This window comes from Emiliania huxleyi (assembly GCF_000372725.1).
Source record: "Emiliania huxleyi CCMP1516 chromosome Unknown EMIHUscaffold_17, whole genome shotgun sequence".
Lineage (NCBI taxonomy): Eukaryota > Haptophyta > Isochrysidales > Noelaerhabdaceae > Emiliania > Emiliania huxleyi.
Window position 1 is genome coordinate 778,049 of NW_005200881.1, and position 13,812 is coordinate 791,860.

The 13,812-nt window shown below is 62.5% G+C and overlaps 4 protein-coding genes across 4 annotated transcripts; 2 read left to right on the forward strand and 2 right to left on the reverse strand.

The window, feature by feature from the left end:
- The first annotated feature begins 5,361 nt into the window (after positions 1–5,361).
- EMIHUDRAFT_434249 (hypothetical protein) lies at positions 5,362–7,298 on the forward strand. Its single transcript, XM_005784556.1, has 5 exons — positions 5,362–5,402; positions 5,637–6,091; positions 6,224–6,259; positions 6,338–6,616; positions 6,751–7,298. The coding sequence occupies exons 2-5, from the start codon at positions 5,642–5,644 to the stop codon at positions 6,937–6,939; spliced, it is 954 nt and encodes a 317-aa protein (XP_005784613.1). The 5' UTR covers positions 5,362–5,402; positions 5,637–5,641; the 3' UTR covers positions 6,940–7,298.
- Positions 7,299–7,318: 20 nt separating this feature from the next.
- On the reverse strand, positions 7,319–8,295 carry EMIHUDRAFT_352670 (hypothetical protein; the record flags this gene model as incomplete). Its single annotated transcript, XM_005784557.1, has 1 exon — positions 7,319–8,295. A coding segment is annotated over one exon (363 nt), but the record flags the coding sequence as incomplete, so codon positions are not given.
- Positions 8,296–9,799: 1,504 nt separating this feature from the next.
- EMIHUDRAFT_449554 (hypothetical protein) lies at positions 9,800–11,182 on the forward strand (the record flags this gene model as incomplete). The annotated part of the gene is made up of 4 exons (XM_005784558.1): positions 9,800–9,929; positions 10,062–10,332; positions 10,403–10,448; positions 10,528–11,182. 4 exons carry the CDS (start codon positions 9,800–9,802, stop codon positions 11,107–11,109), a joined length of 1,029 nt encoding a protein of 342 aa, XP_005784615.1. The 3' UTR covers positions 11,110–11,182.
- A 219-nt stretch (positions 11,183–11,401) lies between these two features.
- Positions 11,402–12,186, reverse strand: EMIHUDRAFT_202817 (hypothetical protein; the record flags this gene model as incomplete). Its single annotated transcript, XM_005784559.1, has 2 exons — positions 11,402–11,675; positions 11,756–12,186. 2 exons carry the CDS (start codon positions 12,184–12,186, stop codon positions 11,402–11,404), a joined length of 705 nt encoding a protein of 234 aa, XP_005784616.1.
- Between the last annotated feature and the right edge of the window lie 1,626 nt (positions 12,187–13,812).

Below are 13,812 nucleotides of genomic sequence, written 5' to 3' on the forward strand. Positions count from 1 at the left end.
CACCCTCGCCACCGCCACCGAGCCCTCCACCGACGTCGCCACCGCCGCCCTCGCGGCCACCGCCCAGCCCGCCGCCACCTTCACCTTCACCGCCACCCCCCTCACCCTCACCGCTACCGCCCTCACCACCGCCGCCGCTCACCTGCAGCGATCTGGCCGGGCGGAATGAGCTTCCGAACAAGAGTTGCAGGAAGGCATACGCGGGCGAATGCTCCGCCTTCTTCACCTGGAAGGACGCGGCGTCGGGCGTCGCCCGGCTTTGCTTCGGGCCACTCTCGGGCAGCAGCAAGTGCAGCGGCCAGCTCGTGTCTGGCTGTGCTCCACTCCCGCCGCCGTCAGCCCCGCCGTCTGCGCCGCCGTCCGTGCCTTCTCCACCGCTTGCTCCACCACCGCTCACCTGCAGCGATCTGGCCGGGCGGACTGAGCTTCCGAACAAGAGTTGCAGGAAGGCATACGCGGGCGAATGCTCCGCCTTCTTCACCTGGAAGGACGCGGCGTCGGGCGTCGCCCGGCTTTGCTTCGGGCCACTCTCGGGCAGCAGCAAGTGCAGCGGCCAGCTCGTGTCTGGCTGTGCTCCACTCCCGCCGCCGTCAGCCCCGCCGTCTGCGCCGCCGTCCGTGCCTTCTCCACCGCTTGCTCCACCACCGCTCACCTGCAGCGATCTGGCCGGGCGGACTGAGCTTCCGAACAAGAGTTGCAGGAAGGCATACGCGGGCGAATGCTCCGCCTTCTTCACCTGGAAGGACGCGGCGTCGGGCGTCGCCCGGCTTTGCTTCGGGCCACTCTCGGGCAGCAGCAAGTGCAGCGGCCAGCTCGTGTCTGGCTGTGCTCCACTCCCGCCGCCGTCAGCCCCGCCGTCTGCGCCGCCGTCCGTGCCTTCTCCACCGCTTGCTCCACCACCGCTCACCTGCAGCGATCTGGCCGGGCGGACTGAGCTTCCGAACAAGAGTTGCAGGAAGGCATACGCGGGCGAATGCTCCGCCTTCTTCACCTGGAAGGACGCGGCGTCGGGCGTCGCCCGGCTTTGCTTCGGGCCACTCTCGGGCAGCAGCAAGTGCAGCGGCCAGCTCGTGTCTGGCTGTGCTCCACTCCCGCCGCCGTCAGCCCCGCCGTCTGCGCCGCCGTCCGTGCCTTCTCCACCGCTTGCTCCACCACCGCTCACCTGCAGCGATCTGGCCGGGCGGACTGAGCTTCCGAACAAGAGTTGCAGGAAGGCATACGCGGGCGAATGCTCCGCATTCTTCACCTGGAAGGACGCGGCGTCGGGCGTCGCCCGGCTTTGCTTCGGGCCACTCTCGGGCAGCAGCAAGTGCAGCGGCCAGCTCGTGTCTGGCTGTGCTCCACTCCCGCCGCCGTCAGCCCCGCCGTCTGCGCCGCCGTCCGTGCCTTCTCCACCGCTTGCTCCACCACCGCTCACCTGCAGCGATCTGGCCGGGCGGACTGAGCTTCCGAACAAGAGTTGCAGGAAGGCATACGCGGGCGAATGCTCCGCATTCTTCACCTGGAAGGACGCGGCGTCGGGCGTCGCCCGGCTTTGCTTCGGGCCACTCTCGGGCAGCAGCAAGTGCAGCGGCCAGCTCGTGTCTGGCTGTGCTCCACCGCCAATGCCACCGTCTGCGCCGCCGCTCACACCACCGCCCACGCGGCCGCTGCCGTCTGCGCCGCCACCGCTCACCTGCAGCGATCTGGCGGGGCGTGTTGAAGTCGACAAGTGCAAGAAAGCGGATTCGGATGCGTGCTACATTTACTACGAGGTAAAGAATGCCGCGAAGCACAAGTACAAGCTCTGCTTCGCGAAAGAGGGCGAGAGCAAGTGCGACAATGGGGAGTCCATGACCTGCCTGCCCACCAGCGCACCCACCACCGCTCCCACCGTGGTGCCGACGACGGCGCCGACGAGTGCGCCGACCAGCGCGCCGGCGAGCCCTTCACGGCCATGGTCGCCGCCACTCCCACCAGCACCGCCGCCACCAGCACCACCGTCGCCCTCGCCGCCACCCCCCAGCTTCCCCCCGATGGTCCCAGAGGGCACCCCTACTTTGCCACCCCCACCACCCTTGTTACCGCCGCCAAGCCCGCCTTCACCTTTGCCCCCGTCGATCCCGCCGCCACCCACGCCGCCACCTTCACCGCCGCCTTCGCCACCGCCCTGCGGGCTTCGTATCGACTTTGACAGGGATGGATCGGAGGCTGACCTGGCGAACGACATCAACAACCTCGGCGGCTTCCCAGGGCCTGGTCCCACCGTGACAGTCTCGGCGTGTGACGGCGGTCTCGCCCACGGAGTGGAGCCCCCATCTGGCGGCTGCCCGTGTGGGTGTGGCTGCGTCTGCTCAGGCCTCGCACCCGCGCCGCCGGGGACTCCGCAGCAACTCCGCTTCTCGAAAGTCGCCTCGTTGTACGACGGCTCGCACCAGACTGAGCCCGTCCAAGTCTTGGTGCTCAGCACTCTCTACCCTACTCAAGAACCAGAACTTTCTCTCCACGCCATACAGCCATGTCACAACGGTCACCCTCTTATGGATCGTCTGATCACGCCGCCCAGTCATGCAACCTCTTCCTCCCTCGCCGCAGGACCTCGTCCTGACCAACGAGACCGAGTACACGCCGTGGAGCTCGATGCGCAACGGGCGCGAGGGCAAAAAACTCGGCGAGGTGTCTGTCGCCGCCTCTACGGACACTCGCTTCAAGTTCCGATTCACGGACTCGAACGACACGGACGGCACGCCGGTGGTAGTGCCCTATGGTGCAATTTCGTGCCACTGAAAGCCTTCCGCACACACGCTGCCAACCCGTCCCCTCTGCTGTGCAGCGTTCGACCTTTGTCTCTTCGACATCGACACTGGAGTGAACGGGGCCCTCGCAGAGTCCGTCGAGGTGCGACACGCGCTGCGGCCAGCGCCACCGCACACACTTGCAGCTAGCGCGGTGCACGCTGCGCCTCAAGCCTCGCCGACTATCTCAGGCGTGCAACATCGTCGACTACTTTCACCACGGCGGCGGCATTCCTGATGGCCACGGCTACCTTTGCGATAACATCAAGGTGGACGGCTATCTGGAGATCACGACTCCGTCTGCTGGCTGCACGCTCGTCACGGGGCTGAGAGAGGGGACTGGTGGGGACAATCCCGCCACATGGGACGACGTTGTCGTCGATGCCGACGGAGGTTTCGTATGCGAGGACTACGATGTGTGCCCGAGCAGCGGCGTCTCCGGGTTTGCCCGGGGGCCGGGCGATGGAGTCGTCGACATACAGACCTGCGCCACGGATGGCAGCGAGGGGGCAGGACTCTTCCCCTCTAGCACAGATATTAGTCCGTGGCTGCGCGGGAAGCCGATGCGCTACACGATGCCCAAGTTCGTGTGCTTCACGTATGCGGCCGGTTCGAGCAGCTTTGAGCTGACGTACCGGGTCGGACCAGGGGATGGCGCGCCCTATTACGGCCGCAACTTCTTCTTCTCGGGCGCGAGCGTCATCGCTCCGGACGACGCTTGTGCCCGTCCTGCAACCCCGACCCCGCCAGACTAGCCGCAGGCGGCCTCCCCGTAGCACAGAGCCCGTACGTGTAGCTGCCATAAGCTGGAGGCTTCTAACTATCTAGAAAAGATGAAAGGAGAGAACACTGAAGTGGTAAAGACGTGAGATCTCGAGATCCGAAAACACAAAAACGATGGGGGGGTGACCATTGCGTTCTCCTCCTCAGCGGCGCGGGTGCGCCGTGACGCCATGATACACCCCAACTACTCCAGAATGATCGGCTCATCGCGCACGATTTTCTCGCCGGTGCGCTCGATCACCTCTACGACGAGGGGCGCGAGAAATGACCCCGAAACGATGAGCTGGAAGCGCGGGTACGGCGGCAGGCGCTCTCGCAGCCACTTCTCGTCGTCCTCGGCGCTCTCGACGTGGCTCGATTCGCTTGAGTTCACCATCCGCCGGGCGGCCTCGATCTCCTTGTGCGGCTCCAGCTCCTCGACGATGAGGCGCTCCCTCTCTGCCGCCCACTCGGCGACGCGGCGCAGCAGCTCTGGGACCAACGCGACAGGCCCGGATGTGCCGCCTGGACCTCAACCAGGACTCCAACCAGTTCATGTTCGAGTTCGAGACCCAACGCGTACCTGTGTCTCACAACGGCAAGGAGCTCAACGCCTACATCCACCTCGACACCTCAGACAAGTTCTTCGCGTTCTGCATGTTGTGGACGGGAGCGGGGACCCGCGTCCCGGTCGTCTCCCAGTTCGCGGCGAACAGGAGCATGTGGCGAGCGGCCGGGGCCTTGCGTACCAAGGAGGACCTCGACGTCGGGCGAAACGCGTCGGAGAAGATTCTGAAGCTCCTCCAGGGCATGAAGGCCAGCTACACGGCCGCAGCGTGGAGGGCGGTGCGTGACCAGGTCCTCATACTCATGCTGAAGGGCATGAACGTGTACGAGAATCCGGCGGAGTTCTTCACCATCTTCGCGCACAAGCTGTTCGAGACGGCGAGCGACGCCAAGCGGCACATCAACTTCAACTTGGTCAGCAGCCCCGACGGCTTCCTCAAGCTGCTCCAGGTGTTCGACCAGCGGACGACTTGGGAGTCCCTGCTCATGAGCGACGCGGAGCAGCAGCTCTCCAAGGCGCTGACGGAGCTTGGCGATGCGATGTGGAGTACGTAGGCGTCACCAGTCACATTGTGAGCGGAGCTGCTCCGTAGTGTGTCCTAGAAGATGCAGGATTGAGAGCGTAGGTGCTCACAATCGCACAGAGATGCTAATACGATTGCGAGGAGTGCTGCTCACAATCCTTCAACTTCTAGGATTGAGAGCGAGGCTGCTCACAATCCTAGCCGTCTACAAAAGAAGGTTCACCACAACTGCCTCTCACACAGCCGATCGGCACAACACGGGTGCGTGCGGACTGGCACTAATTTAAGAATTCAAACGCTGTTCGGCACCCGGAACAACAAGGATAGGAATTAGGAAGACTTTGGCTGCAAAGTCTGATGCGGCACTGCCTTGTTGTCAACGCGCAGCAGGCTGCAGGAATGCTCCGTGGGTGTGAGTGAGGTTTTAGCGTTTTACCGACTGCACTCCATGACCAAGTGCTCCAAGTGCTCCGAGGTTTTGTGCACGATGCTCCAGAGCACTGCTCGGGAGCGGGAGGCAGGGTCACACACTGGAACACAACGTTCACACCAGAGCCCTCTCACACCTCACTCAAGGAGATGGCCCCGCTCCTGCGATTGCCAGTTCGGATGCGTTTTCTTTGACCACAGCCCATCCCACCAATTTCTTTCTATACTGGGTTGTCTGGTACCTTCGTCTCTTCACAGCCATATCCCTCAAGGAGGTGGCCCCGCTCCTCGATCTCAACGATTCCCCTTGGCCAGCGCACCTTCCCACACAGCACTGATTCCAAAGGTGATGCTGCAGCCCTCGCCTGCGCCCGTCCGCCACCGAGCGGCCGCGCCGCTCACGCACCGCGCCCCCACCACCCCACGCGCCGGGCGAGCCGGCTCACGGGGCGGAACTCGATCACACGCGCGCCCTGCAGCCCAGCGGGCGCGCGAAATGTCACGCGAGCCGAAGGACCGACCCCCACCACCCTCCATGCACACCTCGGCTCACGCCGCCCCCCGCCCGCCTCCGTCGCAGCACCCATGGCGCCGTGGGACTTTCTGTTCGAGGAGAAGACCTACAAGGTTGGCAAGAATGGCGTGTCCCCGATCCAGAACATGGCCGCGTACCTCGGCGGCTCCGCCATCCAGACCGTGGGCGACAACCCGGTGACGGCGTACCGGCAGCTGGTGCAGCAGTACGCGAAGAACCTCGCGGGCGAGACCGTCGCCCCCGCCGTCGCCACGGCCGAGGCCAACGCCGTCTTCATCGCCGCGCCGTTCACTGCGTCAATGTCTGGGCTGTGGCCGCGCCTGATCGGAGTCCTCTTCAAGCGGATCCCGAAGTTCGGCGTGCTGCTGGGGTACACGTACCTGAGCGGGAACGACGAGCCGGGCTACGCCGCTGCCACCGCCGCCTCCATCCTCTCCGCCCCCTTCATCAACCCTGTCCGCATGGTGGAGAAGCAACAGCGTGCCTTCCTCAAGCAGACGGTGCGCGCCCCCGCACCCGCCGCACCGACCGCACCGACCGCACCGCCCGCGAGGCCGGGCGAGCGTGGCGCGTCGCAGCGTCCTCACGTCGTCCCCGCCCTCAACCCTCCCCGCCCTCCCCCCCGCCTGCAGGGCACCGAGAAGCCGATCATGGAGATCCTCGGCGAGGTGCGCTCAGCCGCCGCCATCCGTCCTCCCCTAGAGAAGGTCACCGTCTCCCACGCCCCCGCCGCCGCGTCCTCGCAGGCGTCCTCGAAGTATTTCGCGCCCCTCTTCCGGGGGACGGTCCCGCTGATGGGCCACTCGCTCGCGTCGGCGGTGCTCGGCCTCGTCGGCCAGCCCAAGCTGCAAAAGTACGTGCAGCAGCAGATCGGCCAGACGGGACAGCTGTCCGGCTCCGCGACCAACCTCGTCGCGTCGGCCGTCGTCTCACCCATCTACGTGGTCGTCACCAACCCGCTCTCCCGCCTCGAGGTCATCATGCAGACCAACTCGATCAAGGGCAAGTCCATCGGCCCCTTCGAGGCAGCCCCGCCCGCCTGCACCCCTCGCCCCTCCTGCTCGCGCCCCTCGCCAGTCACCGCTGTCGAAACTACAGCGGCAGTCTTCCCTTGCAGCGGTCACCCCCCCTCCCCCCCCCCCCTCCGCGCCGCGGTCAGGCTGTGCGCGAGCTCGGTGCCGACATGGCCAAGTTTGGCCTCAGCGGCATCTTCCGCGGCCAGGGCATCGGCATCTTCAAGGCCATCATATCGCTGACGCTCTTCCACGAGGGCCGCCTCTTCCTCACGCGCCAGTTCAAGGCGTACAACGTCCGCACGGGAAAGATCCCGGCCACCGCCACCGCCTGAGCTGCGCACCGCGGAGCATGCCACGCGGCCCTTGAGGGCTGGGTAAGGCATGCCATGTCACATGCACATGATCGGTCGTCTCTTCTGTGATGGTGGGTGGGCCTATAGTGGGCGGGAGTCTGTTGGGCAGGGCAGGGCGGGGGGTAGGGGCGGGGGCTGTCCGTGACACGACGCCGCGCCGTAATTTATCGGGCGGGCGGGCGGGCTGCGTGCAGTGCGTCGCGGACTGAGGTGGCGCTGCAAGCGTCTGTGTACCGTGGACCAAATAGTCGGGGACGGTGGCGACGCCCCGATCTTTGTTTGCGGGCCGTGTACTTCTACTTCAAACTAACGTGAAAACTCGTCTCGTCTGCAAAAAAGTTAACGCGGCCCACCACCGAGCAATGGCATTGAATTTTGGCGATGGCATACTCGAGTATGGCGCAGCACGCCCGCGCAAGATGGGTGTACCACCGCCGGCCGTGCTGCCCGCTGGGGTACACCTGCTCGCGCTGGCCACACTGAGACACTGTATGGCAAGCGCGGCGCCCAGGTCGACGGACGACGACATACACACACATACACACCCGCGCACATATGCGGCCATGCACACAACTGCAACTCTGCGCACAGGTGTGGCGACGAGCGAGTCGTGGGCGGTAATCTGTATATGCACTGCGCTACAGAGTGCCGCCGTGGCACGTGTGGGGTGTAGGAGGCCGCGATGGACTCGTCTCCACCCTCAGCCGCAACACCGCTCGAGAAAGCCTTGATTCGTGGTGCTTTGCGGCTATGAAGGAGGCGAGTCCGACTGCATGCCAAAGGCCGAGGCGTAAGGGTCCGGGCGCGGCGAGTCAGGCCCCTCGGGTTCAGAGTCGGCCGCGGGCGCGAGGTTGTCGCTAGGCAATTTCTCGGCCTTTGGCTGGTTTGAAGCCGACTGCGCTCGAGCCCTCTGAATGAAGTAAAAGAGAAGCACAGCGCAGGCAGGGCCGATGAGAATAATAGCAATCAAGGTCTGGTGCTTCTTAACCCAAGTGCGTTGTTTGGAGGAGGGGGAGGAGGGAGCAGCAGAGCGTTTCTTGGCCTTGGAGGTGTGGCTGCTGCTCTTGCTCTTCGCCGCTTTGCTTCCGGCACCGCCGCCGCCGACGCTTCTGCTGGTCTCATTGTCCTTCTTTTGCCGTGCTCTCTTCTTCGGAGAAGCATCACTCGCGTTCGCAACATCTTTTTCGGATGGCTCAGAGGTTGGAATTGCTTCAGCCTGTGCGGAGGCCGCGGCCGGCTTCGCTGCGGGCGGAGAGCCACCCGCTGGCGACACGGCTGGCGGCGGAGGGCTGGCCGCCAGGACCACCGTCAAGCAGCAGAGCAAGAATGGTGCGAAGAACATCTGTGACGTGTGCAAGTTGTGTAACTTCTCTTTTTCGCCGAATTTTTAACAAAACTCCCTCGCACATCCTGGAGATGTCTGCTCTACTTATTTATTACACTGGGCACGGGACTGGCGCGCACTGGCACTAACACACACAAGAAAGCGGATAGAAAACAAGAACACAACGCAGTCTCGCATTACAAGGGACACTCTGTCATGTCATGAGAGAGAGATTTTTATTCTTCTCTTCATGTCATGTCGGAGAGGACAAGACAGACAGATCCACCGAGCAGGACAGCTTTAGAACGTGTGGCAATCGGAAGTTTCGCTGCGTTTCCTTCTTTTTGTGTGCCGGATACTAGTGATGCTAGGGTCTAGGCGGCCCGTTTTTAGCAAAAAGCAGATACGACGCCTTTTTTCGCAAAAGCAGAGACACCCACACCGCGCTTGGTGTCCAGTCCGAGCCTGGCTGTTCTTTACCTTTCTACATACATACAGATACAGTCGAGAAGGGAGAGACAGCACCGGAACTGGGACGAAAAAACGAAAATCGGGCACGGGATAAACACGGAGGCACGTAGTGACGCAAGGGAGTCTACGTAGGCGACGGTGGCGTCCTCCGACGCCGCGCGGCGAGCTTGAGCTCGTCGCAATCTCATCCGCCGCCGCGAGCGAGCTGCAGCGCGACTGACATTGCACCCCACTCACAGTTATTGTTATGGTGTTATGGCTCTCGGCACTCGGGGCATAGCAGCCCATAACATGTTCTGGGTGTTATGGCTGTTATGGGCGTTTGGTGCTCCATTCTGGCAACTCTCAAGTTTCCCTGAGTCTGAGCTGGTCTGGGGCAAAATCTGCAAACCCCCGGCAAAATTACCGGGTATTTTCCAGGTATACCCGGGGGTTTTCAGGTATACCCGCAAAATACCCCGGTATTTGCCGGTTCGGCTTATTTTGGGCCCAAACCAGCCTCAGACTCGGAGAGAATTGGTTTTCAAAAATCTCTCTCAGACTCGGCTCAGAGCCCGGAAAATTTGATGGTTTCCCCGGAAACTAGAGAGGAAACGAAAGGGAGAGAGAGATTTTTAGCAATACCAAACAACGAAAGGGAGAGAGAGATTTTTATTAACCAAGAGGAAAGGGTGCTGTAGAGAAACACGGAAAAGAAACGAGGCAACGTGCGAGAGGAAACATACATACAAGCCTAACACCACCCGCCAAGGTTTCGAACAGGTACTCGTACATTTGTACGTCGGTGTCCGAAAAAGAAAGAAAGAAGACAGACAAGTCGAGGGAGGGATGTCCGAGCGCGAGAGGGCGTTCGCGCCGCCTTTCTTCTCCCGAGGCTTTGTTCTTTCTTCTCCCGCCGTAGAAAATGAAAGAAACAATGCGGCCAACTTCTCGCCGCTCCTGGCTCTTCGACTCTTGTGGCTCTTCAGCCAGCGTGCGCGCGCTGTTCGAGCTTTGACACGTTGTGTATTCGCGCCGCTACAACGTTGGATTCGCACGTTTCCAATGAGGAGAGACCTCGCGGCCACCCTGCTGCTGGTCGCTCTTCTCTTCGCCTTCCCGCTCCACGTTCTGCAAGCATCAAACTCGGGCCGCATTTCTCACGAGACGAACCGGACACCAGTGGTGACGGATGGTGGGCTCCCTGCGGCTCGACGAGCACGTGGAGCGCCGGCAATTTGTGCCGACGACAAAAGCAGCATACCGCGGATCGTTCATCAGTCATGGAAGGAGAAGAGACCGCCGCCACCACTCGAGCCACTCTCAGCCCGCTGGCGATCGCTGAGCGGGTGGGAGTACAGGCTCTGGACCGACGAGGACAACGAGCGGCTCTGGAAGGAGCACGCGCCCGAGCTGATCGACGTCTTCTCCGCCTACAACGACACGCCGCACACGGTCCGCGACGGCCACGAGGTCGGGGCCTCTGTGCGTGAGGGCTACGAGATCCAGCGCCCGACGGGGATCCGGAGGGCGGACGCGAGCCGGCTGCTGTACATGCACGTGCACGGCGGCGTCTACGCCGACCTCGACGTGATACCGTGCGCCGCCGGCCACAGGTGGCCTGCGGCGGCTAGCACTCTTCGGACTCAGTGCCCAGGCCAGCCATAGGTGTGGCGACAGCATCGACGGGCTGCTCCACAAGCCGCTCGTCCTTGTAAGCCTCACGCCCGGCCCCGCAACTCCGTCGCGCGTCTGATTGCGGGGAGCTTCGCCCACCGCCCCGCTCCTCCCAGGTGAGAGAGCCCGGGCAGAGCAAGCGGTCGAGGCACACGCGGTACGTGACCAACTTCTTCATGGCGTCAGCGCCGCGCCACCCCTTCTGGAAGCACGCCCTCGGCCTCTTGCGCCCGCGCGCGCGCCACAAGGACGTGATGAGCGCGGCGGGGCCCTACTTTCTCAACGCGGCGTGGGAGTCGTACTCGAAGAAGCGGACGCGGCGCTGCGGGGCGTCGACCCGATCCGCGGACGCGCCGCTCCCCTACCACGAGCTGCAGGAGGCGTACGCCGTCCACTTTTGGGCGGGCACGTGGCACGTCCGGAACCTTGCCACCGCGATGCCGCGCGGGCTCGACACAATCATCTTCGACCGCACGCAGCAGCTGTGGCTCGGCGTCAACCACAGCGAGAATTGCGCCGCCGCCGCGCCAGACCTCCGCTTCGTTGAGGAGACGTGGGCGTGCTACGACTCGCTCTGGCCGTGCCCACGGCCAACGTGGGCTCGCTTTGATCGCGAGTGTGGCGGGATCAAATCTCAATGCCCGAGCCAGGCGGCGGCGGAGAACGAGTGGTGGCGGAGAAGCGGCGGGGTGAGATAGATGACAGTCTCTCTCTCTCTCCTCATCAATTCAGTCAGTATTCACACACATGTTCACATCACAGTTCAAAAAACGAATCGCAAAAGACAAACTCGCTGGTTTTGGCATTGAGAAAACATTCGTGCAAATCCTTGCGGCGCATGTTGCGGCGGCGAGCCTGCGCCCTCGCCCGCCCGCTCCCGGGCCGCGGGCTCCGCAAACACCGCAAAGCGAGGTGAATACACAATGTGAATACACAAACACATTGAGGGCTCATTGGGCCAACATGACATTGCTTTTTTCAGGTATAGCCTCACGTCTGTTCGTGTTCCCCCCTTCTCGCGTTGCTCACATATTGGGTGCCGGCCTCGGCCGCGACGCCGTACACGTGCGTCTGCAGAGGCAACCTCCACAGCGCGAGCCGCTCCGTGTGTGTGTGCGTGTCGTCCTCGACCCACGAGGCGATTGGCGGCGGCAAACTGAACGGCACGCGCTCAAAGTCGATCATCGAGTGCGAGCCGCGCGACACGCGGTCAAAGTTGCGGTTGGAGCCGTCCTTGAGCCGGTAGGTTGTCTGCAGCAGGTACCTGTTGTGAAGTAGTCAACAGTTATGACTCTTAGTTGATCAGAAGTAGCACTGGCGTGCGGGACCGCTGGCATGCCGGACCTGCTCCCGCTGCGCGACCAGTGATGCAGCACGCGCAGCACCTCCTCCGGGTTGAGGTGCTGCGTCATCTCGCGCGAGAAGATGAGGCCCGCGGTCGCGCGCGGCGGAGGCTCCACCACCAGGTCTCCCACCCGAAACTCGACCCCCGCCGTGCCCTCGAACTCCGCCTGCAGCCTTGCGATCTGCGGCCGAGCAATGTCGACGCCGGTGTAGTGGACGCCGAGCCGCGCAAAGGTGGGCAGCATCAGCCGCATCCACGTAAAATCACCGCAGGGCGCGTCGAGCACGCTCCTCGCCCTGGTGCGGCCGAGCGCAGCCGCCAGCGCGATCCGGGCGTTGGCGGACGCCTCCGCCGTCGAGCCGGTGCCCGAGAGGGGCAGGCTCGCGTTTCCGTGCTGCCAGGTGCCAGATTTGTAGATCTGCTCAAACATGCTCGCGGGGGGGACGTCCTTCGGCTGCACAGGGAGTTCTCGCCAGGCACGGATCTGGAGGATGAGCTGCAATCTCTGTGCCCCAGCCATAGTAGATGGCTGAAATGGCTGAAATGGCTGTCCCCCAGCCATCTTACCCAAGATGGCTGCGATGCAGCCAGCTCAGCCAAGAGGGCTCACCTCGAGGCGGGCGGTATGGCTGCGGTAGTGCGTCTCCAGCCATGTCTACCAAGGATGGCTGCCCTGTGTGTATTGCAGCCATCGGCCTGGAGGCTATGGCTGCGCTGTAGCTAGCTCAGCCATCCTTAGGTAAGATGGCTGTGTAGGAGCCAGCACAGCCATTCTGGTGTCACATTCCGAGGTTAGCCACTAATATCACATCTTTTGGTTATATTATTTCGCGCTTCATTTGGCTCCCGTGGGAAGCGTGTTTATAGTGCCAGTGCCGCCAGTCCCGTGCCTAGTGGAAAAACCAAAGAAAGAAAGAAAACATCGGCCCAAGCGAGGGATGGGAGGACGGCAAGCAGAAGCGACAAGGGAGAGCACGACGAGAAGGGGGCGACCGCGAGGTGGCACGAAGATCAAACACAAAGTTAGAGTTGTTTGGTATTGCTAAAAATCTCTCTCCCTCCGAAGATCGCAGCGAGAATCGGAGAGAGACTGCGAAGAGAGATACAGTGGGTTGCGGGCATTAATTAAGAAAACAGGATGGCGCGGCACGCCGCCGTTTCTAAGCCTTTCCACAGCCCCCATCCACCCCGCGCCGTGGTTTCTTAGCTCCGGCCGGCACTCAAGCCAGCAGAGCCGGCGGGCCCGAAGGATTTTTAGGTAAGTAAGAGGTAAGCTGTAAGCTGCCGGTCCGCGAGGGCGATGCCAGAGTCTGCCGCTGAGTCGGCTCTCTGGATGACGGGGGAAGACGCACACACGCCTCCATCCACTCCACTCAGAACACCGCAGACTTGGAAAGTGACAAGTGCGCGCGCCGCAGGCACTTGGAGCACTTGGAGTCAGGCGAAGAGAAATTTTGAGCTGGGGCTCCCGTTCACACTCGTTTCTGGCCTTTTCTCGGGGCCGCGTCTGCGGCGCGCCGTGGTTTCTTAGATTTTTGCGGAAATCGCTCGGCGTGGTTTCTTAACACTACGTTTTCTTAATGCCCGCAACCCACTGTAGGAAGAGGCGGACGCCCAAGGGTGGGCGACGGCTAGTGCAAGAACTGTGAGAGTGCTCCAAGTCGTGATTTCTTGTTGGTTAATAAAAATCTCTCTCTCTCTAGTGCACCACACCCCTCTCCTTAAAATCCCTGTGTGGTGGCGGCGTGCCGTCCTCCCATCCCTCCCTGGGGTTGTCCGTTTTCTTTCTGTTAGGACAGCAAGCCGCCATCACACAGGGATTTTAACCAAACAAAGAAAGACCGGGAAATTTTTTGAGCTTAGCCTTCGATGTTATGAAACAACGCAAGGCGGACATGGCATACACATCGCTCTCGGGCCCACAGACATCCCGCACACTCGCCGCACACCCGCCGCCCCCGCGCGCGCCCCACCCCGGCCGGGAGAAAGGGGAGTGACAGTTTGGGATTGAAAGCCGAGTACCTAAAAAAGAAAGAAAGACAACAGACACGCCAAA

Excerpts from the sequence above, each read along its gene's own strand:
- EMIHUDRAFT_434249 (XM_005784556.1), top strand. The coding sequence starts at position 5,642 with ATGGCGCCGTGGGACTTTCTGTTCGAGGAGAAGACCTACAAGGTTGGC. Across the intron at positions 6,260-6,337 it reads TCATGGAGATCCTCGGCGAG|GCGTCCTCGAAGTATTTCGC; the intron begins GTGCGCTCAGCC and ends GCGTCCTCGCAG. Across the intron at positions 6,617-6,750 it reads AGTCCATCGGCCCCTTCGAG|GCTGTGCGCGAGCTCGGTGC; the intron begins GCAGCCCCGCCC and ends CGCCGCGGTCAG.